General features: G+C 38.4%; 1 protein-coding gene and 1 long non-coding RNA gene across 2 annotated transcripts in view; both read left to right on the top strand.

Annotated features, from left to right (window-relative positions):
• Positions 1–541: 541 nt before the first annotated feature.
• LOC146497612 (uncharacterized) lies at positions 542–5,313 on the top strand. Its single transcript, XR_014870469.1, has 4 exons — positions 542–874; positions 1,857–1,921; positions 2,642–2,739; positions 3,549–5,313. It is a non-coding gene; the product is annotated as an uncharacterized LOC146497612 (long non-coding RNA).
• A 6,167-nt stretch (positions 5,314–11,480) lies between these two features.
• Positions 11,481–25,482, top strand: part of crhr2 (corticotropin releasing hormone receptor 2) — a 39,844-nt gene continuing 25,842 nt past the window's right edge. Inside the window, exons 1-2 of the mRNA XM_085141877.1 lie at positions 11,481–11,733; positions 11,855–11,974. Of these exons, the coding sequence (XP_084998003.1) occupies positions 11,526–11,733; positions 11,855–11,974 (328 nt within the window). The 5' untranslated portion in view covers positions 11,481–11,525. The remainder of the gene's footprint in view (positions 11,734–11,854; positions 11,975–25,482) is intronic.

Below are 25,482 nucleotides of genomic sequence, written 5' to 3' on the forward strand. Positions count from 1 at the left end.
ACACCCTTAGGCTAAGGATAGCAAAGAGAAGTCCCACATAAGAGTCAACAAGCTTTTAGAAATCAGAATGTGTGCTTAAGTTATGTGGGGTTAGGTTTAAATGCCTTTGGGTCCTGAGGTACTCGGGCTCCCAGATCTGAGGCTCAGAGATGCAAGCATGGGGCCGCGCAACCGTGATGAAATGTCCCTCATCTGAGCTCAAAGTGAACACACTGTTGTTCAAACAAAAAATGATTATATATAATGAAATGGCATGCAAGCAGAAAAAAGTTTTTCATTCCATCACAAATCTGCTGCGGTGAAATATATGCATCACATTTATATATGTTCTTAAAGCAGATTCATTTTCTTCTGATTTTCCACTGAAAAATTGTGAGCATTAAGTTTTAAGACCAAAACAAATTTACTTGATGCTTTTGTAAAATATCGACGTTAATCAGGTCAAAACATTTAAGTAGCTGAAGTCAAAAGGCAGCTGAAAAATTATGTTAAAGAAAAAAAAATCAAACCTTTTGGCCAAGAGTGAAGGGCTCTGGTTACACTCTAAGAAATAAAACATGGGCTTTTTAAAAATTAATTCATAGTTTTATGTTCAATATACTTAAAATTGTTAATCTTATGTGTGTAATTAATATTTTTAAATTTGATTTAATTAATTCTAAACTGTTTTAATGTTAAATAATAGTGATATTTTCAATATATTGAACACATTTAATTAAATCCAAAGAGCCCTTTCCACATCTTTTCTGAGCATGCGCAGAGACTGAAAACTATCTTCGCGCATACGCATTTGCCTTCTTCGTCTACGCCACAGTGTGCTTTGGCCACGTGCCTGGAAAGAGGGATTAATCGCAATTCATCCGTTGGAGTTAAGGTAATTTCTTCATATTTTTAATTGAATATAATTTAACTAGTACTTTGTGATAATATATGGCGTATATTTTTCCGGTAAATATATGGGCCGTGTGTGTTCTGTAGGTTTTAGCATTTTGTAGCATTTTGCTAGCATTGGAAACATTCATTTGCATATTCGACGTTACTGCACATCTGAATATTGCCCCATCTGCGTTTAAAATTTTATTCGAACTCCGAATAGCACACTTATTTTATTTGTTTTATTGCAGTATCAAGTTAGGAGAACGTTAGCTATCTACTGCTTGCTTAGCTTCGCCTGTGTGAGTGTGTCACGCAGGCGAAGCTAAGCGAACTGAAGATTTTATGAGTAAAAGCGAACAAGAATTGGGATACATGTGCAGTGGTCGTTGACGAGTCCATACTCATCAGTTTCACTGAAGAGAACCGCGAACTGCGTAGTTTGCAGGGCGTCGAGCACGCTCCCCGTGCTTACCGGCGCGAGTGAGCGGCTGTCCGGGTGATGTAGAGGTCGTAGGGAACGCTCGCTCGCACCCGAGCATTTTGTGGCATGTTTTGACCATTTTTGTGTTGCTTGGGGGGGCTGGTGAACTCTGAATGACCTATTAAATAAAATTGTAATATCCTTGACACCGTAGCAATACAAACGATGTTTTTACTAGCACAAACCGACACAAACAGAGCACTACCACCTAGTATACTTGATTGATTTTATTTTTGAGGGCAAGGGGGTCACGTTCAGACTGGGCTGCTCTGGTATATAATGGTAAACTTGGTCACAGGAACACAAGACTATCGGAATTGGAGATAGAAGGCATGATTTATGAAATGGGTAACAGAAATGTTGGACCATTTGAAATTTAACTTGTATTATTAATATATTTTAAAAGAAACATGAGTGTTCTTAAGTTTAGACTCTCTGTGCTAACCCTTTGCATGTGTCTCACTGTACATGGTTTTTTGTGGTTTTCTTTTTCTCTCAGGTTGCTGCTTGTGGAATTTTGGAGCTGTGGAGATTTGAGCTGTGCTCCAAAAGTGCATGTTGAAGGTACCAAATGCTTTCATATTATTTACTTTTTCCTTAATACACAATTTTACATTTTGAATTCTCTTATTTGGTCTTTTAGGTTATAAATGTGGTGTTGTAAGCTTTGCTCTTTAAGTGTATCTAAAAGCCAGAGGAATATGTTCGAGAGGAAAAAACAAAAAAACTTTCAATATATTCCACTGCTAAAGTTATTGGAGCAGTTACTTCAACGTGAAGATATTGTTGGAAAGCTAGTTGACATATAATCTTTATGGGAATGAGTTTGTAAGCTTCTCATTCTCTAACACAAAATAGTGCTTGCTTGCAACGTGTTGCCCCCTAATGGCAGAAAACTACACACTGTCACTTTAAATATTGGAATAAAAGCTGCTTTGTATATTCTGGAAAAGCAGACATTTGTGAAAGTAGGTGTCTGCTGTGCATCCAGTTAAAAACCATACATCTAGATTGTCAACTAGCAGGCTACGTTATATTACTGTGACATTGTTTCTCCCTGCAAGTTGTAAAATGAGGATTATAATTGCATCTTTATGGAGAAAAAGCATGTTTAAAATTTGACTACGATGACCTTGATGACTGAGAACCTTCACAGACATGTTTAAAATTACTTAGAAACAATTATGAATTGGTTAAACAACAATAAAAATTGACTTTTTAAGTTTGTGGGGGTCTCTACAAACATCAAAACAGTAATTGCCCTGCATGTGTTGTTTTGTTCAGAGTTCCCGAATCGAAGTGAAGTGAAGTGTGAATGCATCCTTCAAGCTGTGATTATATACCTGAATGAGAACCCTCAAAATATCAGCAAAGAGTTCATGGTAAGTTTATTTTTAAAGGGATATTCCACCCCTCAGTAAAATTTTGACTGTCATAATTCCCAGAGTTTTGTAAGTTGAAAAATGTATTTTCTAAACAAGCCCAGGCATTCTCCTGATCTGGCAGCACTCAGTTTTCTTTAAATGAGCTTATAACAATAAAGTGCATGGGAACTACTAGGATTTTGTTTCCATTCACTTACATTGTTTTATGCTAAACTAAAGAAAGCTGCTGCTGGATTCCAACCCTTCATCTTACAGCCATTTTATTGTTTTTGTTGTCCTTTCCGTTACAACTCACACAACTATTGGAAATGCCCCTTCCTTGGCCAACTTGGTTATTTACTCCAAAGTCACATTTTATCTCAAGAGGATTTGAGATTTGCTGTTTGCCCTGGGAATGTTCGCGAGAAAAATGTGCTCATAGGGTGTTTCATTAGCATCGTGCGGCTGTACAACATGCATGGTAGGGTCACCCACAAGTGTCAGTTTTTTAGTTTTGTTTTTGTCATTCGATACGTGTACGGTCTGAAACTCTCTCAGCCGTTTGAAACTCCTGCCGTGTGAACCGGGCTTAACGGTGTGCACCGCTGCATGCTCCTTCTGCCCAGTCCATCTTTCATTTCTCTTCTTCTTGGTCTTTATTTGGTGATAGTCTTAAATCAACACTTTTCTTTGGTCTGTTGTCCTCAGTCTCATTCAGGGATCTGTGTAATTATGGTATTGTGGACCATTTAACTAAAATGGAGTGACTAGACAGATGATGGGATGACCAAAATACAACGGATTTAAAATATTTCTGTCCTTTTCAGGATTTCAAAGTGATGGAAGCTGAAGAGCTCGAAAGGATGGATTTTGGGTGTTTATAAATTAATCCATGAAGGAGCACAGCCTGATGACTCCCTTGAAGATGTTGGCATCATTATCAAGAGATGCACCGTCTTGCAGGATCTTCACGATGTGGCGAGCAGGTGTGCACTTTTGTTTGGGCTAATTAACTGCCTCAATCTGAGTTACCCAAAGCCACTTCACTACACATTTGAGTTCTTCCAGAAGGTGCTCATGGGACTGGAAGACAAAAAACTGTCTAACAAAATACAAGTGCTGAAGAACAAACTCTGCTAAAAGGAGACGCAATGACTCTTCCAGATCGAAATGTTCCCCAAAATAAGTGCTCTGTTTTACTGTTTAAAAGTTTATAAATATATATATTAGAGATGGACCGATCCGATATTACGTATCGGTATCGGTCCGATACTGACCCAAATTACTGGATCGGATATCGGCGAGAAATAAAAAAATGTAATCCGATCCATTAAATATCAAAAAAGCACCTCACAAAACTTGCTACGCGGCATAACTCGGCTCATAACCGTAGCACGTAGCAGCAGTGTGCATCACGTGATAGAGCCCCTGTGTGTATTTGTAGCCTTGCTAGCAAACCAGCATTTCATCTATGAGGACGTTTTCCCAGAGAGAAGTAAAGCAAGTGTGTAAGTTCATCTCTGAATGTCTGTAAAGCGTTCCCACGTTAAGCTTAACAACCATACCTGGAGCGACTGCCTCTCTCTCTCTCCTGCTGCTTCAATCGTGAAACAGCTTAATGATCAGCTGATCGGCTTTTCTGTCGCGAGTCCGTCTCTCTTCTTAGTTTTTGGCCCACTTCTCACCAGAAAGAGGAAACCAGCGGCTGAACAACAGCAGCACGTTTAAGCTTGATAAGCTGTTGTTAGAATTTATTTAATATTACTTTCTACACCAGGATCTTTTTCTACGTAGCTGACGGCTGGTAATTGTGCAGGGGCGGATCTAGCAAAGTTTAGCCAGAGGGGCCGATAGGGCATGAACAGGGAAAAGGGGGCACAAAGACATACTTTTCTTTCTTATTCTCATTTAAAATGTCTAGTTTTTAATAAATAATTATCTGACTCTTACACCCAAAGTTTTAATCTTGTGTAAAATATATAGAAGTCCATTACTGTATATAGTAACTGTTAAGTCTAATATACCCTAGTAAGCTATAGTACTTTTTCCTTTGGGAAGATACCATCTGTGCAGTCTGCAATTCTGTTGAAGAAAGATGTTGAATCTATTTAATTATTCTTGAAAAATAATTTATTTTTGTGCATTTTCCCCCTGCATCAAATTAAATTTGATTACATCGATTAAGCATCATGAGGTGGAGGGTGGTTCCCTATTTTTTATTTTTTTTGCTAGGAGTTTGCAACCCTATTAGTTAGGTTGCTTAAAATTTCTTCTAAGTACTCTTTAAAATACCAGAATAGGGAGGATGGAGCAGGTTTAACTTTATTAGATTGATCAGTATTGCTGAACTATGACATATTTTGGACGCAGTGTATTTTTTACATACAGGTATAACAGAATAGCTTTAGTGTTGTTATTTATTTAAACTTGAGTATAAACTTATACAAAATGCAGCAAGATATTAAAAAAACGTTTTGTTGATTAAAAAACACACTATATCGGATTCATATCGGTATCGGCAGATATCCAAATTTATGATATCGGTATCGGTATCGGACATAAAAAAGTGGTATCGTGCCATCTCTAATATATATGTTGAGTCTTGTTTGTAAATATTTTGTCATAGCTTTTAATATTTAAGAGATTTACTGAATGCCATTTTTCTTTTGATTGTGGAAAAGAAAACATAATTCAGAAACTGAGTTTTTTTGAACTGGGGACAAAAATTACCCAGATGGATATATTTTCTTGTTTCACAACATTTTCTTCAGTTTGAGTTGCTGTGGTAATTCTGCAGACTGTAGCCATTGCAGACCTACAACTGTAGATCCTGAAATCATTCTGTCAGGTTTGACATCCTACTCCTCACTACCCTGTCACTTAGTTGAAACTGGAAAGTTGTTTCAGATGTTTACATTTTGTTTTACACACTTCATTTAATGTTGCATTATGCAGTGTTGTTTCCCTGTTTAAGCTTTGCCTCATTGAAGGCTTTTGGTCAAGTTGTTAAAGCAACACATTTTTTTTTTCTATTTACACTTCATATTAGTTCTGGTGTACAAGGTTTCCATTGTAGGTCAAGGATCTTGAGTGTTATAAATGTTAAAGTGTATGTGCAAACAAATGTGAAAAGGTTCTAAGGTTGTCACCTGTACTCAAGTACTGGATTATAGGTCTTAGCATTTAATTAAGAATATTTTGAGATTTGCTTTATGCATTTTTTTTTTATTGTAAAATTTATTATATAATAGAAAACTTATAATTCTGAATCTGATTTTTGGAACTGGGGACTAAATCGTCCAGATTTACCTTTTTGTGTCACTTAAGTATTTTCTGTAATTGCATTATACAGTGATTTTTAAGTTGCTGTGGTAAATCTGCAGATCTGACTATAATCACAAGTTGTATTGTATTGAATTTGACATCTTACGGCACACTACAATGTCACTTTGTTGAAACTCGAAAGTTGTTTCCAATGTTTAAATTTTGGTCATGCACTTTAAGCATTTAATATTGCCTTATGCGGTGTTGTTCCCTGTAGAAGCTTTGCCTTGTTAAGGCTTACCGTAAATAAAGTTGTTGATGCAGCACCCTTTTTTTGCATTTACACTTTATGTAAGCTTTGGTGTAAGAGTTTTCTATTGAAGTGCAAGGATCTTGAATGTTATAAATGGTAATGTGTGAGCAAGTGTAAAAAGGTTCTTGAGTTGTCACCTGTACTCTGTAGTTAAGTGTTAGACCTTTGCTGAAGACCTCTGAAAGGTCCAAACACCTAATTACAATGTATAGATGACAACTCAGGAACCTTTCTAGACTTGTTTTGTTGATACCTAAACATTTAGCATATAGATGAAACTATTCATTAAATCATAATTAATCAAATTAATTAGGTCCAAAACGCAATCTAAATGGTGCCATTAAATTCAAATTAATATTGTCAATTGAACCTAAAGCAATATAGTTAATAAAATGAACAAAGTGTTTAAATTCTAATTAATGGTGTTAAATAGTAACAATGAAAGGAAAGCTGTTGCTTTTATAGAACAATTTCACTTCTGATATACATCACCATTGAAATTGCAGATAACAACCATATTGATTTATGTTTAATTGACCAGGTTTTGTGGAAAAGATTGCCTTAACTTTGTCAATTAAATCCAACGTTTTATTTCTTAGAGTGTATGCTGTGCAGGGTATTTTGGTGCCATTGTTTGGGCTCATGTCCCCTTTGCAAGGAGGTCAGTCAAAATCAATACAAAGGAACTCTAATTGGTCACCTCTAACCTATTATGAAAGGTTTTATCCTGAGAGGAGTGTTTTCTTCCAAAGTGACAATACCCCAATCCACAGGGCATGGAAGGTCACCAGATGACTTGATGAATATGTCAGTGTTGTAAATCATATGATTTGGCCCTCGCGGTCACGGCTCTCATCCTCGTTGAACCCCTCTGAACAAAATGCTTTCCAGCATCATTAAAACACAAATGAGGAAATATTTTTTTGTTTCACCGCTAAAACAGAGTTTCAGAGACTTCGAGAAGTCACACTGGAGCTGTTCTGCCAGCCCAGCAACTTAATAAGACACAGTCCACTGCTGTGAAATAGTATTTTTTGCTTAGACTTTACAATTCACAGAATACTTTCTGAAAAATCTCAGGGATCATCAAATGTGAGACAAGATTGCTCCTTTTTGGTCAGCTGTGGTTTTCTTGGAATTCTCCCGTGGATGCCATTTTTGCTCAGTTTCTATCTTATTGTTGAATTACGAACTTTGACATTAACTGACCTTAAGTGAGGCCTGCAGTTCTTTAGATCTTATTCTGGGGTTTTTTGTGACCGCCTTTGTTGATGTCCCCTCGAAGTAATTTTGACAGGCTGGCCTTTCGAGTTTTTTTTTTCGCTATTCCTGAATAATTTTCACACAGTGCCAGGTAGGTTTAATATCTTTTTTCCCTTAATACAGACGTTCCCAAAGTGTGGGGCCCGCCCCCTAGGGGGGGCGCAGAGCCATTGCAGGGGGGGCGCGGCATGAAAAGGGAAAAAAAACAAAAAAAAAAAAAACAACGCTTGGACACTGCTAGCACGGGGCGCCCACACAAACGCAAAGCAGGAGATGAAGCATAGCTGAATATGTTTCCAAACCAACTTCATTCTAAGCCAAAGACTAGAAAATATGGTGAAGCACATCTTCCCTTTGGTTTTACCTGCACAAGTGCCGAGGTAGGTCTCCCTGCAGGATTGGTTTTCCCTTCGTCGGGAGCAGCGCTGGGCTGTTTAAATCACGGACAAACAGTATCCCACATTCTTGATTTGTAGTTCACAAACACTTGTTGTAATGACTAACTACTCCTGACATTTTGGAGATGCTAGCTCTTTATACAGTAAAGTTACAGTGGGATACAAATAATATCAGGCTGATCCTGCCGCAATTTGTTCCCCCGGTTCAAATCACGGACAAACAGCATCCAACAGTTTATGTTTTTGAACCCATTTTGCAGAGGGATTTTTTGAAAAATGTATTGATAGCAATGTTAAATATTATTACACAGGGAAAAAAAAACAACAACTACATGTAAAATAATTACACCGTGACGCCTCTGCCTTTGGAGGACGTGTTCTTGCGTGCGTGCGCGCGCGCGCGAGGGGGGGGGGGGGGGGGGGGGGGGGCGCGAACATTTTTCTTGTAAAACAAGGGGGGCCCAGCAAAAAAAGTTTGGGAACCACTGAATAAATGAAAAAATAAATGGAATCATAGTTTAAAAAACTGCCTTCTGCATTCATACTCAGAGGATATTTTCTGAAAATCAAGGTTTGTTTAAAGAAACAAATACACAAAAACGAAGAAATCAGGAAGTGAAAAATGCACTTAGCATATGTGCACATATTTCGACCAATTTGAGAACTAAACATTAGGTTGTGTGTTGCTGCAAAAGTTTTAGGTCATTTCAGTGGTCAAATCAATCTGTGGGCTGCATCTGACAATCATTGTTAAATTTAATTTGCTACGATTTATTGTACCTGAAGGAATATTCACTGATTAAAGTTTAAACTGTGGCTTCAGCAGTTTTGTGGTGCAGTTTGCTTTGTGGTTTTTTTTTTTTCTTTTTTACCCTAGATTGGCTGGAAAATTCAGTGGAAAAAGGGAACTTGCATTGGGGTTTTTTTAGGATCCAGTAATGAAATTTTCACTTTGAGCCAAGTTTGATGTCTTCTAAGCTTGGTTTCTTTTTGTTGAAGGAAAGTGTTTTCTGTGTGAGCAGCAGAGAGGCTTTCATCCGTTTTTTACTTACGAGCAGGAAAAAATAGATTAGGTAAATTACAAGGAGACAGCGACTTCTTTATTGACATTATGTATTGGAAGCATTTTGTATCTGCTCTCCAGGTGACAAATGGTAGAAATTTGTTCTAAAGTTATTCACAAAGCTAATAATCTCAGATATCCCGAGAATCAAACAATGAAAGATGTTTTCTTTTCTTCAACCTAAAGTGCTTTTTTGTCTTCCCATACCTGGAAGCAGTATAACACAGAGTGGATGCTGTGGGAGAATTAATGAACTTTTTGGTGCACTATTTATAGCTGGGTAATTACAACAGTGTTCATCACATGACCAGGTCAACCCAACAATCCGATCTATGACTGCATGACTGGAGCGTAAAGTGACATAGAGTTCTGCATGTGGAAGCTAAGAGGGAGCTTAGACAGAAAGCCTCTCGCTGGTGAAAAGGTCAGGTCTCACATTTAACAGTAAACAGCCAACATATTAAACTCCGTTATGAGTCACATTTGCAGTCTAGACACTTTTCATTAATCTGAATCGAAGTTTGAGACAAAACATTTGAATTTTTCATCGTGTTATATTTGCAGCTCCAGAATTTATGAGAAACTGGAAGATTTAATCAAATAATGTAAGCCTTGAGATTTTATTATTGATACAGTTTATTTTGTTTTGTTTTGCCCCATAGTTAGCAGAAATTATTGGGAATAGAGCTGCGTAAATCTCACTTTTACGTTGCAGTAATTAAAACATCAAAATTGTCGAAAAAAATAACAATAAATAAAAAATGACTGTTTAAAGCAAAACAGACCACATCTTTAATAAGAAGCATTCAGTATTTTGAGTGACTCATTTGTGGAATGAACTGTACTTTCACTCTAAGGGTACTCAAAACTGTAAACCTGGCAAGGAGTGTTGGTCTGCATGATCAGTGCCATTGTGGTCATAATTATTTTCACCTTTTCACAGAAAAACTACTCAATGTACAAAAGTGCAAAATCAGGCTCTGTTTCATGACAAATAAACAGAGTTGTGAGTGTACACACTCTGAAGGTACACAGTAGTATTTTTTATTTAGTTTGTACTTTCCTCAGTCTTCAAAGAGACCCTCTACTGCACCATGGCATTTGTTTAAATGCTTCCGGTTTTTGTGAATGGGAAAAATGTATCAGGTGCACATTTGGAGCTGACAAGATACGTTCACAAAAACCCTCTGCTGAGGTGGGTGGTTGGCTTCCAAGTGTCAGACTTTAATGCCAGAGATACAGCTTTTCTGCTACTAGAAGCACATTTGGTTCTTTCACAGTCCTCGGGTAACCTCTTAACGATTTACAGGAGGAGACAACCCAAATCCAGGACACCAGGGGCAAGTAAAAGTCCAAAAATCCAAAGATTAATGATCACAGCAAGGGTCAAGCACAAGATAACCAGAAGAGACAAGGGGAAAGCAGAAAGGGCACGTATTCTGAAAATCTGGGGACACAACAATGAAAACAAACTTGAAGGGGTTCTGGCTGAAGCGTAGGTCAGGGAGCTTGTATGTCCTTTTGCATGCAGATAAAGCCAAAAAACCCCCCAAAAAAAACAAAAAACAGGAGAGAAAAGAACCAAGAAATTACTAGAAGGCTTGAGTATAAGGAGTACGAGCATAGTTGGAGAGTCAGGTTTAAGTATACTGCCTTATAGTGACTCCATTACATAATAGGTTAAGGATGGTGTGCAAAAGTGACAGAAAACAAATCAGTTCAACTTAATTCAGTTGAATTCAATCTTCAATTAGTTGTATTTATACAGTGCCAAATCACAGCATCTCCTCAAGGCGCTTTATATTACAAGGTGAAGACAATAATGGAAAAAGTAAAGCAAAAACACATAAGAACTACAGATTTCAAAGTAAAACAGGAAATGATAACAGCAATCCAAATCAAAAATTAAACTTGGGTATGTCCAAACATTCCAGATTAAGCTCTGCATCATCTTAAAGAGTACCGACAGAGACCCCAGCGTTGTGTCCTTAAAGTGCTATTTAGAAACAAAAGCCAAAGGAGCCGACGTCATCACCGAGTCTAATTATTGTACGACATACAATCAGCTTTTCAGCTTCCTGCCCTGAAAACGTCAGTTTTCTATTTGCGTACAGAAAAAAGGGCTCCATGATACAAATATAAAATTAATAACGGAACCCAATATTTTTTCTTGCTGCTTTCTGTTCTGTTCTGTTTCTTTTCCTTCCATTCAAGTTTCACTCGCAACAACAGGTAACCTGGCTGTACATTTCATTCTAAATCTCTCCCACACACGCTACTTTGCATTTCAAACGCAGCGACTTTTTCCCTCATAAATAAACATGACAGGTGGGTAGCAGGTGTGAAATGTCAGAGTAACAAGGCTCATGATCCGGTCAGTGCGGTGTGACGGCTGTCTTTCACGTGGAGGGATGAGCGGATCCGCGGCTCTGATTGGCCAGGCGCGCGCTCTCCAGAAGGCGCGCCGGGCTCTCTACTTGTCATTACGGTTGCACCGATTCACATGCCCACGAACACGGCTGGGCACGGCAGTGTGCCTATCTCCTCTCGGACTTGCACATTATTCAGACCAAAAGTGGCGGCTCGCACTATGGATGCTACTGTTTATGAGATCATATTTGGAGAGCTCGGGGACCTAAATTGTAGTTTAATAGAGGCTTTCCAGGACACTTTTTTGGCAAATGCTTCATTGTCATTGCTGAGCACTGATGGTAAGGCGGAATTGCTTCATTCTCCTTCCTCAGTATTGAGATGTTTTGCTGTTACATCTTAAAAATAGAAAGCTAAGCGTTTATTTATTTATTTTTTTTTATTATGTTTCCCCCCTAAAAGGTTTATATTGCAATGCCACAACCGATGAGATTGGAACCTGCTGGCCACGGAGCAGCACTGGCAGGGTTGTAGAAAGACCTTGCCCTGAGTACATTAATGGGGTGAAGTACAACACAACGAGTAAGTCTTTCCATCGTGGAAAAAAGTTCCTTAACGTGTCATTGTGTGGGAAACTGTGGAGCATTTTGTGGAAAATTATTTAGACAGTTGTGGAAAAAGAAATAGCGCAAAGCAAAAGAGCGCAACATTAGCAAGTGCGTTAATTACAGCAAGACTTCATGAAAAAAATGATTTGTGCTGCAAACAACCGCCCGTGAATATAAGCAATAACAAACAAATCCAGCAGCTTAATGATCTCTCATTTAGCCCACCGTCTTATGAATTTTCATTTCTACCCTAATTAGATCATTTTTCCAAAGACTTATTATTAGTACCCCCCTTCTGTTCACAAGTAAAGCAGCATAGACAGTGATCATTATTAAACCTCCTGTTACAGGAACAGCTGCTTAAGAATGTGAGTGTGTGCTTTTCACTTAAAGGGCAAATACACCTAAAATCGCTCAAATCTCTGCTTCTGTAAGCTACTTACATGTATGTGAGGGCATCTCTTGGTTTGATTTTACTGGAGGGGGAATTTTGTTTGTTCCAATAGACAGCTGGACAATTTGGCATTGGCACTGGTATTCCAGTATCAGCAGAGAGAGAGAGAGAGAGAGCAAGCAAGGTGATCTGCTGTAAAATTGAGACTGACTGCCCATTGTTATTACTGTTATCATAGCAGCACCGTCTAGTGTCCAAAATAAGAGACGATATGAAACAATGAAAGCCTCCATTGGGAGGAGGTTGCGGTGGATGGATGGGTCTACTAAACATTGGACCTTAATACTAGCCTGCTTTCTTTAAAAATCTCCTTATCTTAAACAGGTGTTCCAACAATAAGCCTAAAAATAAGTATTGATGTTTTTCTAGTCAAAACAATTGCCAAAGTCAGTATTCACATGCTCGACTTCTAACAGTTAGACTGGGGTTTGAGATTTGTCTGGTGTGACCAAACAATGGACTTTTATGGACGCCTTCCACTTGGGCTGTATCATACAATATAAAACAACATAATATACAAAACTTTTATGTGTAAAAAGTGTCATATTGTGATATCACTGCTATAGCAATGGTTATTGTGCAAATTCCTTATTGCGCAAAACAACAAGACACACCCAGACATTTAGTAAAAAGGGAGATATTTGAACATCTTCCAACAAAGCACAATACTTAGCAAAGTATTTTTCATCACTTGAGGTGAAAACACACCATGAAATGCAAGGAATAACTGAGGTATAACTGAGCATCATTGTAGCAGTCGCGAGCCTCACTCCCTATGACAGGAAGCACAAATGGTAGAAATTACCAGTGCTGCTTCATATTTTTTGGGCAAGTATATGTAATAATATGATGTCAATTGAAATGGTGGAAAAACAGGACATTAAGCAAATTGCTTAACCTAAGTAACAACATCCCAGGTAGAAAATGTTTTCAGCTTCAGTTTTATTGTGCTGGTTGCTGATGAATTACAAGTTACTTTAATAATTGCTTAAAAGTATCAAATAACTGTGTGTCCCCACAATCCAAATGCAAACCACCAAAATTTCCACTGAAACCACTAACCAGACTCCTTCTACACTTACATTTGTCTTATGCTTCATCACTGAATATAATGCTGTGCCACTACTATTGCACTGTGATATTTCTGCTGCTGGGGGCACCTTGTTTCAGTAGAATCACACTTTGAATGAGATCGTCTGTCATCGATGACAGCAGCTCATTGGAAATGAAGGACAGAAAATGTCCATTATTTTGTTTGCACAAATAAACAGTGCTGCCGGCAAGCTGCAATCTCAGATAAAACATCGTTGAGGATTATTTCTCTACATCATCAGAAATATAATTCTTGCAGATGTCTTTGAAATATGATACAATTTTTAGGCGCCCACCCCCATCCCTACCTGCGTGTCACCCTGGATCACTCAGATATTAACACAGCTCCTATAGGCTACTTATCTCCAAAATGCAACTCTAGTTTGTAAGAGCTTGCGGAAATGACTTATCTGGTCAATGTCTTTGGGGGGAGGGTGGGTGTGGGATTTCAGAATAATACTTTTCACTTTGCTTCTGATTTCAACAATACGATAAGAGGATGGTTTTAATCTGCTGGCTTGACAGGCTGAGCAGTTTCCAAACTAATCTGTGTCAGCCAACAGTTTAGCTAAGAGCTGAGAACAGCATATCACAACTCCGCCACCCCAGCGCTGTCACCTTATGTAACTCCTGTGTTAGTCATAAGGCTGATGAACTTGTTGCCGAGAAAACAGCACCATTCATTTCACAAAATAACCGACCTGCACCAAGTGTGAGTGTCCAGAGTGTCCAAATCTGGACTTTTCATTTAACACTACTGTTATCTCTGTAATAGACTCAGGTGTAGTGTCATTACCCACCAAACCTCTGATACACAACCACAATCAACTGCTGTCTGATCACTTTTGATTCAACTTTGCTCTGCTGCTGCTTAGTATTAGCTGAACACGGCTGTTGGTTTGATCCACCAGTGTGAAAAGCATACCGAAAAGCATTGAGACACCTTGTCCAGTGAAGGTTTAGATAGCACCCTGGTGAGTCAAAATTACATTTTTATCAGGCTCAGGTTTAGATATTGAGGCTGTAATATACTGACTGAACTGTGTGAAGAGTTTCCCGTTAGATAATAGGAAAAGTACAAAGAACTGTACAGCTGCTGTTTCCTGCATCACCCAGGAGTGAATGAATACAGCAATCAAACAGTAAATAAAATATTTGAATGTTTGTCTCAAACATATGTGCAGTTCAGAAATTAGATAGAGGAGGTGACAGATTTTTTTGCCCTCGCATGAAAAAGTTGATGAGTAAGTTAATTACAGGGATTGGTTCGTGTGACAGCAGAGATTACAGGTTTTATTCTTTCACTGTCACCAACATTTGTAATTACATGGATTGTTATATTTTTAACACAGATCTGACATGTGACATGTGCAGCTAATAAGCTTTGAAATGCTTGGATTATCTTAGCGATGTAAACAAATCTTTTTTCTTCTCCCTGTCATATCAGGAAATAGACTTTCACTTTTTTAGGATGTCAAATATGCAACAATAAATGCATTGTTTTAAGTCAGACTATTAAAGAAGCCAAAGCAGAATATTTAATAGATTGCGGTTCGACACAGCAGGGAGGCCATTACAAAACTCTTCACAACTGATAGCTTAACCGCAGGATTCTGCGTGTTTTCACAGCAAAGTGATGTGACACCAGAGACAATGTAGGTGATTATTCTGATCCTCCTAGGTCACATTAGCAGCCCTCATTTGCATTCAGGAAAAAAAATTACAAATTTTAACCACAAAATAGGTCAGACTAAGAATAGAAGTAGGCTCTAACATCCCATGAGCAGGTGTTAATTAAAACAATGCAAAAAAAAAAAAAGAACTCTGTGTGAAAATGCAGCGCAGCAATTTGCAAACTGAAGCCAAACAAGATGCGTTTCTAAGCCAATCACTTTGACCACATGCCTAACAGCAGCCATTTGCCCAGCATATATCCAAGAGCCAGGTATTTCATGCTTCTGTACAAGCCTGCATGTTAGAAATGAATGACCCAGGATATTTTAAGGAGAATCCCTTGCGGTTTGTACTCCCAGTTGTTGAACAGTACAAGATATAAATGCCACATCTTGCTTGAAACCGTGTAGGTTTTCTGTGGTGCTTTCAAATGAGCAGCTAAAGTAAAAATGTTGCGATTCTTTTGCAAAAATTAGACGTTTAAGAGGCTTAACGGGGCAAGTTCGGGTAAGTAGCTATAAATTCTTTTCCATTTCATCTGGCTTGTATAAATATTAATGTCTGCGCAGAGTGACTTAAGAGCATTTATGCATTTTTAAACTTTCCTCTGTTCATGTTTTTTTTTTCTTGCAGCGCATTTATTCGTTCCTCTGGTTTACATGAAAGGAAAATCGCCACCGTTGGGCCACAGTTGTTAGATACGGTGTGCTTTCTAACTACTATATGATGTGCTCTCTATCAAGCCTCAGGCAAAACAAGCTGTCCAAAGCAGTACTGAAGAGTGGCACTAGTGCTGAAGTATTAGTTTTGGAAGATAAATAAAAAATGTGTGACCTGTATGCTTTCTCTGTTCACTCAGAGCACAACTTTAATTATTCAGTGAATTGCTCATATTGTTCTTGTAAATTCACCTCCTCCCAGTGAGTGTGTGTTCATTCTCACATAGGCGACATCCTGTTAGCACATAATGTACCATCCTAGTCAACACAAATCAAAATCAGGGCAGCTGTTTCTACAATAGAGCTCTATTGATTCTCTTATCAGGATTAATAAAGTCTGAGACATATCAGTGCTGCTCCGTGTATCTGGTTCAGGCTGACAGTGGAGAGAGTGAAGCTGATGTAGTGTTGCATGTTGGGGGGATACAGCTTGTCTCTTTATTTTAAATCACAGCTAATTCTGTACCTCGCCTTCTGGAGGCAAACATGACACTAATATAAGGTGGTGGATAAACATAGACAGGCATTGTTAGTAATTATGAAACTGGTATTAGGACAGTTTTTTTTTTGTAGATGTTCCCTATTAAAAATTGTTTAAGAGCCTATGGTGGCAGACGGACCCATGAGCACAAGTCTTAAAATGTAGAGCAGATTCTCAGGAGGACTGGTTGTGTAAAAGAAATCCTGCCTTATTTGTCAAAAGCTTACTCACTGCACAGCATGACCAAATGACTCGCTGAAGTTTAATGACAGTTTAAATGGCTATAGTGGCTGTTTTTCATCTTCTTGTCTGTGAGCTGTCATGTCCCCACACAGAGGAGAATTAATATGAAACTCGTTTTCCTTGCTCCTAAAGCTCTGAGAAGAAATTGGAGAAAATTACATGTGGACAGCTCAACGCTCATTGTTGCATTCACTTGTTTAGGGGTTCCCAAATCACAAAATGTCTTATTGTGACACTTATCTTACTGATGCAATTGAACTCATGTGCATTTTCTCACGCCGAGAAACATGCACATGCGTCTGCCACAACTTGTGCTATTTTTTCTTTGCTCAATCTGATGACGGCACCACAGGTCTCTGCAAAATACCTCGCCTACTGCAAATTCTAGCCCTTTGAAACCTTTGATCCCCTTCTCCACGGTGACACTGAGTAAGAGGTTCAATCAGCAAATTCAGGACAGTATGTGTTGCAAACATTTCACTAGCCATTGCACACCAAGACCCAGAGGGGGTCCAATCAGCACCAGCCTCCGCTGGCTGCACTCACAACTGGCTCCCACACCACAGATGACACACTAAAGTACCGGAGACATTTTGAAGCTACCAAATAACACAAATATCTGCAAAGCATGTCATGATTATTATTATGGTTTATTTTCTTTTCATTCCTACTTCTGTGTTCACTCGTAAATCCAAGTCCTCCTTCCAAACATTTTCATTTTATCATTTCAGTCCAAATGACACATTTACATCCATATGTCCTGAAAACTGCATTCGTTTTAATGTTGCACTTGTGTCTCGATAGATGCCTCAAATTAATTTTCCACCCTCATCCTCCCCACTCTATCTCAAAGTGACGTTTTCACACATCCAAACTCAGACCATGGACCGGCTTTCTTGTTAAAAAAGTCTTAAAATCTCAGTACCTGTTAACAGAGGTAACAGTTTTCTCAGTTGTATACCACTAAGACTCCTGCAGTGCAGCTGCCACCCATGAAAAATTGTCAGTTAACCTTGCATCCTTCTTACTGTCTCCTCCTGGAGATGCATCTCCCTGTTGTTCATAACTGTCATCACACTCTGAATTGCGAGCCAGCTTTTGTTCGTTACTTACTATTTTGAGCCGTGCATGCGTACGTGCAAGAATAACTAGCTACTGGGGTATCAGGGATGTTCATTTTTGGATTCTTATTTTACCGTTGCTGTCCAAAGTGAGAAAATGACCATATGTCTGAAATCAAAGAGAAGAGTGCAGCACTGCTGAATACATCAAAGGAAAATCGGTCACATATCTCATATCTTTTTACAAATTTCCTCGATGTTAAATCCCCCAGGACTGAAGCGGGTATATACCATATGTTTACACCTTTGATTCATATAGGACTAAGGTTCATAAATACCTTTATCTTTTTTTTTAAATTTAGCTAAAGCTTCATATTGAAGTGTGAAAATCTTATGGCTTGACAGAATTTTTTTTTTCTCACCACAAATCAAAACATGTGGTTAATGTTTTACAAGAAAACACAAAAAAAAATAAAAATATTAAAACAGTAAAAAAGACATTATTCTTGTGACATCATAGATTTTTTCTATATTGACACCAGTATATATAATCTTAATCTAAGATTAATATTTCAAAATTGTAAACACTGTATTGTGGGACCAAGAGCAACAGTGTGTCCTCCAAAACATATTGGATTTTATACTAAATCAGCCTCAACATTAAAGCAAATACACCCACACGTGGCTGAAACAGTTGTTACCTGTCAGTGCTGCATGCTGGCAGCAGATCCTTCTGGTCCTATTTATGGCTGTGCAATTAATCAAATTTTCATTTGAATTACAATTTTACCTTCCACTGATTATTAATGTCAGGTAGCCTGTGTGTAATGATGTTAAATACCTCTGATTTCAGTACTGACCAAAGCAAGTGTCGTGGTTTTTGCCATAACAGTCGTATAGTTTGCAGGCTTCATCATAACGGAAATTTCTGAGTAAATGCCTTGAGCTCTTTTGTTTTGTTTCTTGAGGCAGTCCTAATTAGTTTTTGCAAATTGTGGTGTGCAGTGGGAAAGCACCTTCTGTCACGGAGCGGTGTTGCAGCGTTTGGTGCGGGTGCTTGGTCCGCATCAGTGTTTAGCTTGCTGATGAATGTCAACAACCAGAACATTGCACTGTTACAAGATTATAAATGGGATTTAATTCAGCTGTCAGTGATTTTAATGTTGTGACTGTTCTGGGCACAATTTTGCGCGTGGAAAACAGAGACTGAAGAGTTAAAACTCAAAGACTACAGGACCAAGACTCGATTGTGGCAACGGTCAGACTGAAAAGCCATTTTTGTTATTTCACTGAGCAGCTATAAACAAGTCTTTGGTAAGGTTGTTATAAAATGTGGCCATCCTTGCATACTTTTCATTTTTGTACTGTGGGGTAATTTTCTCACTATCCTCCTCATGCCGTCTCTCTTTCCCGGAGGGACATAGTCTTAGTACGTGGGTTTTCGCTAATTTTCTCTCACCAGCTGGCTTCAGTGCAGCTGCTGAGGGTTGAAAGTTTGACAGCAAACAGGCACAAAAATGTTGCATTTGCAGTTACAGCTAATATGTCAAGAGGGCATGGAGAGAAGCAGGAAAGCTTAAGAGCCACAGCTGTGAGTAAAAGATTACCCGGTATCTCTTCCTCGGGCTCTGCTGACTTGTCTGCTTCAGTGGTCATTACTCAAGGCTTTTTAAGCTATTCAGTCGTCCTTGCTACCCAAGAGGAGACACCCTGACAACCCTACCCAATCTCTCTTTCATAGCAAATGTTCATTGTGTGGTTCTTATAAGGCATGCCCAGTGAAGCTACTACTCGTGATTTTATGAAAGCTGAAAGTTGATTGTGTTTACTTTATTACTTACTTATTGTCAAATTCTAGCACTCTAGCAAAACCTCTCTGGTCTCCACTTCTCAGATGTGAGTATTTGCTGGTTTCCTCAGTCTTCTGATGTTGAACTGATTAGTTCTGCCCTTACCCAGCAATAAACAGCCACGAATAATAACACTCACCGGCCTGTTCTCAAACAGAAGTGGTCAGATGCTTCCTTTATTTTTCTCTTCCCTTAACCTTCCAAATCTGTATATTCAGTTATGAAGCTAAACAAACAAACGGAAATCTTCACTTGAAGGGATGGTAATGGTTGTAGGTGTCTCCCTCCTGGTGTGTGTGTGAAAATTAAACAAAATATGTCCTCTTCTCTCATGTTGAACTGAGAAAAGCCGGTTCTTTAAACTTTAAAGTCGGACTGAAAAAATGATCCCAAGCACTGAGCACATTTGAAAAGAACATATGGTACAGGGAATAAACAAGTTAGACTTAATACTGACCACATTCAGTATGCACCGATGTGATCATTCTCATTAGCTCATTTCTGAAATTCATTGAAGCGTCTAAAGTGAAGTAGAGTGGCAGTCATAGATCCTCTCTTCCTCCCTTCATAAGCGATTCATTCTTCAGCTTGTCAGTACTGTGTACAATCTACTTGTTCGACATCATGAACCTTACAGAAGTGCTCAGTAACCTTCAGCTGCCTGCTATCACCCACTCCGAGGTCTTTGCTTTGCTTCGCCTTAAAACTAAATGAGCTGTTCGTCATGCAGAAACTTTATAAGCTTGCTCAGCTACTGTTTCCCTCTTAGAAACTTTGTTATCTGACCAGGTCGCCAAGCCGGTAAAGCAGCTGATTTGTTACAGACAGATAATAAATAGGAAGTATTAACCTCTGATGATGATGGGTGACACTGCAATAAAACAAGCACCAAAATAAGCACTACTTTTTCTCTCATTTGTCATACATGTCAGCGGCTCCAAGCAATCTGAACTTGGGGACAATTGAAATTATTGACAAGAACTAAAGATGCCATTAATGCCTTGACAGAACAATACAGATTTTGATTAATAAAAGAAAACAGACCATTTCTTTCACTAGCAGGACTGAGTGTTCATAGGCTGCGTAAGCCTGTTATTAGGCACAATAGGGCTTAATGGTAAAAGCTAATATTAACCTACAAATGTTCATAAATGTAAACTCAGATAACTGTATCACCAGCATCATTATTCATTGTATCTGAAATACATTAAATATATTTTAAAGTTCTGTCTGGACTAAAGTGGGAGACTGAGCAACCTTTCCATACAAAACTTAATGAATGTCAGTTTTCTGTTTGCATATTTCTGTTTCTTCAAGATGAAATATACAGTAAAGTGTAAAAGTCTTGAGCCCACAGTACAGAAATAATGGCAAACACACTGCCAGTTGGATACAAAAACACAGACACACACACAATGGAAATACTGTTACTCGTGGATTAGCCTACCGAGAGCCCAGATCTTAACATTGCTGAAACAGTGTGGGATCATCGTGACAGAGAACAGAACAAAAGGCAGCCAAGATCCAAAGAAGAGCTTTGAAGGAATAGTTTCTCCGGGTTTCTAAAGGACATTCAGACTACTTAAAGAAATTACAAGAAATCTGCCTAAGAGAGTTCAGGCTGTGCTGAAGAATACTTGAAAGTCATTTTTTTTGGTATGTCCACCTGTTCATACCAAAATATTCACTTTAGAGCTTGCTGGAATTGTACAAACTCTATCTATGCCTTATATACTGTATTTCCATGACCACACACACGTTTCAATAAATCATTTCACCTGAATTCCTGCTTTTTCTGACAGAATATGAAGACATGAGTACTGTACATGCATATAGTTTTTGATTCTATTATAGGTAATGTACTAATGGAGTGAGTAATTCTATACTTATTAGAACATTGCAAAAGTCATGATATACTGGAATGAGCATGTTTGAGAACAAGAGTTTCCTTTAAATTCCTTTAAATATCCTTTGAATTCATATAATTTCTGGATTGAAATGAGGCAATTTGTTATAAACATGTTCTGTACAGATTGTTAGTATTTAGTAATATTTCGTGATGTATCCAACCCACATCTATCTAAGACGCAAAGCAAATCTGCCCTTTTTGTTTTCAATACAATGAGCAGTGAAGGGTTTTATAGACTGATTTCAGTGGGTTTTTTTCCAAATAATTCTATAAACTGTATAAATTGTAAATGAGACTTTATTGCCTATATAGAATAATCAGATAACGTTGTTAGATTTTTATGACAAATCATTGCCCAAACGTTGGCTTTTTACTAAATGAAGTCGAACTTTAAGAAACTCAAATTTGATTTTTGCAAGTGAACTTTTAAAGAAAGACGTTCCTGCTCTGTGTATTCAGCATGGATGTAGAGTAAAGACATCAAAGCCAAAGCTTTTAGACTTTTGTTGATTAGCTCAGTGGAGCTTGTGTGGTTAGGTGGCCCATGAGGCTGCTCCACGTCCCGGTCTTTCTGAGAGTTTTCTCTCTGTAAACCTAGTGAAGCGTTTCTGCAGCCACATCGCCAGCTGCCATCTCAATTGTCAGCTGTAGGAGGAAGAGCATGACACTAAGGCTTAGAGTCGCTCTGAGAAAACACCAAGGCTACAGTGGGATTTTCGACTCAGACAGATTCCCTGCGCTAAATTTAAACATCCATGTGTTAATGGCTTTAGTACATATTTACACAAGTTGTTTTTCTTATCCATCCATGGTGGCTGTGTTCTCAAGATATATGTTGTATTTAAGCTATAAGATCTGTTGTACAGTAGAAATTGATGACTAATTTTGTCAGCAGAAATATGTCATTTCTGCAGAAGCCTGTGTGCAGCACAACTGTGCATGAGCTACTGCTTCCCTTGGGCTGTTCCCTTTATAGAAGTCATGAGTGTGCGTAGATTTCACATGAGTCTGATTATAAAACAGAGATATTCACCGCAGCCTGCTAAATGGGTGTTTGAATTATAAACTTTAAAAGTTTGCATTTATTTTTCATTTTAAGAGTGGCAACATCTAATTTTTTTGTTCGGTAAAAGAAGGATCTTATGATATAATACTTGAAAGCAAACACTATTTTTTATCAAGCTGGTGACAGGCCTTGCACTAAAGTGTTGACTACTGGTAGACATAAACGCATGTGAAAACACAAAAAAGCCCAGTGCTTAATGGCACCAAAAGGGCCTTGTCTGCGAAATGAGTTTAAATACTCTGTGATGTATGCTTGACTTTGATCTAACAAAGTCTGGGCTTTTAGTAATGTCGTAGAATGAATCACCCAGAGATTTATTTCAGGTAATCCAGCCTCAGAGTGTGCTGATAAAGCCAGAGAGCCAGAGACTGTTTTGATTTGAAAAGGATCAGCACCTCTGACAAAATGTATAACAGAGTTAATGTGACAAGGACGAGATAGTAGGTTTTTGGAAAGTTGTTTAGCTGCCACGTTGTCTTTGATCAAACTGAGGTCAACGAAGGGCTTCGGAACAGCCGCATTTTAATGCAGCAGTGTTGACATGTCAGTGTTGACGGATTGGGCTCACTGGAGACATTTTATGATCTGAACCACCGGTGATCTGGGTCAAATATAATTTTTTGGAAGCTGGAGGCAGTGAAATATTTTTTTAAATAAAAATAATTACTTTTTTTTTAAGGCAGAGAATGCTTGCCTCCTGCTTTCATCAGCACAAGTCAATCACAAGTGTATTCTCTGTGTGTTTTGGGCTGACATACCATTTAGGCCAACTCCTTGTGGCAGACATGTGATCAAAAGGAAAAAAAAAAGCCCTTTGAAAAGGACTCATTTGCAAGAGAAAAAGGGCTAGGTCATTCGCTGACACATAAAGAAAGAACATGTGATGCTATCCCAAAAAAGGAAACCGTCCTGACAATGTTAAACAAGCAACCTAAAAACTCACATTATAAAACAGCTCCAGACAAATAGTGTAAATACATATAAAAATAATACTATGAAGCCATTTTTGCAGTTATATAGCATCTGTTTAAAACCATCTCCTTATAAGAGCTTACAATATTAGAGAAAGACCCCACCCCCCCCCCCCCCCCCCCCCCCCACCCCCAATTTCTGGAACCAAAAGGCAGGACGAACATACTCAGGTTGGCAGTGACTCAAAACAGGCTTTTAGTGTGAATGCTCAAGTAGCTGTATGTGGATGCGATGGCTCTTTGGAGAAAGAGCGTGCAGGCTCAGAGAGCAGAGAGGCAGACGGAGGACTGCACAGAGAGCACAGAGTGTGTGGTGTGGCAGCCTGAGTCAGAGTGGGCAGGTGACTCTCCCGTCACTCCTCCGTTGCTGTAGATGAACTGACGAGCAGAAGCTTGGGTGGGCAGGCAGGGAATGCATTTGTAAGTCTAACCATCACAGAGTTCAATTGGTTCCGACCAAAAGACATACTCAGAGTACAAGGCCTTAGCATAACTACCACAGCAGCAGTCAGAAAGCTCAAGCGAGCAATGACTGCAGACAAGGGCATACTGCACAAAATTGAGCGCTTGAACCACAGGTGTGCACACTGATTGGAGTGGATCCAGGAGAGTGGGAGATGGAGGGCGCCGCATAAACCCTTACAAACACAGATGCAATACAGCAGAGATGGAAAATAAAACACGAGTCAAAAAGAAGAGGGGAGAAAAAAAAGGACACATGGTGGGAGAGCAATGGCTACAAAGACAGCATGACAAATTAAGATACTGCAATACATGACTTTCAGTAAGCAAGAGCAGCAGTTGTGTTAGATAGTAAGAGCTCACACATGCTGGAGGATTAACTTTTACAGACACATATAATAATGATTTTTGTAATTGTCAGTGCTGTTAATTGAGGTCAGCTGCGGCATAAACCGAACAAGGGTGGTGGTCTAATAAAATTGTTAAGCTCTGCGTGAATTGAACAAAAACCTCAACTTACTGAATGAAATCAGTCATGTGGTTCAGAAAGTAAGTTTCCCAATGCAACTCTAGTAAGAGTGAGTGAAACATAACTTTAACTAAGAGATAAACACATTTTGGAGTAAAATGTGTTTATTTTACTGTGGTTTTACTGTGGCATCGTATCGCTGCTGAACCACAAAGCGTAGATGCAAAGAAGCGGTTTATTCAGCAGGATTTTGAAAATCCAAAGCAACAGAATGAGCGATGTCCCCCTTTTGTTCCAGCCAGAGTTTCTTTTTCAAAACGACGAGACTTACAGTACATAATGAATTTATTAGGCCACCTGTCATAAAAAAAAGGAAGCACAAATATTTTAGAAATCTCTCAAATGATTTATCAGGCAATTGACAAACTGAATTAATGTCTTTCTACCCAAACTTGAGCCGGCACATTGAATTTATCCGAGAAGTCAGAAATGAATTAATCATAATAGTGGAACACTAAAAATGTTTTTTCTGTTTAGAAATCCAAGCAAATGACTGTAATTAGTCATCTTAATTAAAGAATAATAATAGGTTTTACTATTTTTCCCCGCTTTTACAAAAATAGGAAATTTGAAAAATCATTGATAATAGCAATGATAATAATTTAGCACTAAAAACATAATTTTGTTTAAAGAGCTTGCACATACTGCTGGATTAACTGTTACATTGATAAATACCAATACAGCTCATTTAGGAATTCATTTATGGAATTTTCCCACCTAGTAATTCTAGTAAGAGTGAGTCACCACCAAGACCAGCCCGATTTTAAAAGATAAATGCAACAGAATGAGCCTTTTTATCTACCCGAGTTCTTCTTTTTCAAAACTAAGTAAGACGTATATACACATATACATCTTGCAGAGGCCCATAGTGGCCACAGTTTAGTATAAACATTAAACTGGGACCACCGTTTACTCAGAATTATTTATTGGACTAATTGGCTGGTAAATAATTCATTCATTTTCTTTAATTC

Source organism: Neolamprologus multifasciatus, chromosome 18, assembly GCF_963576455.1.
Source record: "Neolamprologus multifasciatus chromosome 18, fNeoMul1.2, whole genome shotgun sequence".
Taxonomy (NCBI): Eukaryota; Metazoa; Chordata; class Actinopteri; order Cichliformes; family Cichlidae; genus Neolamprologus; species Neolamprologus multifasciatus.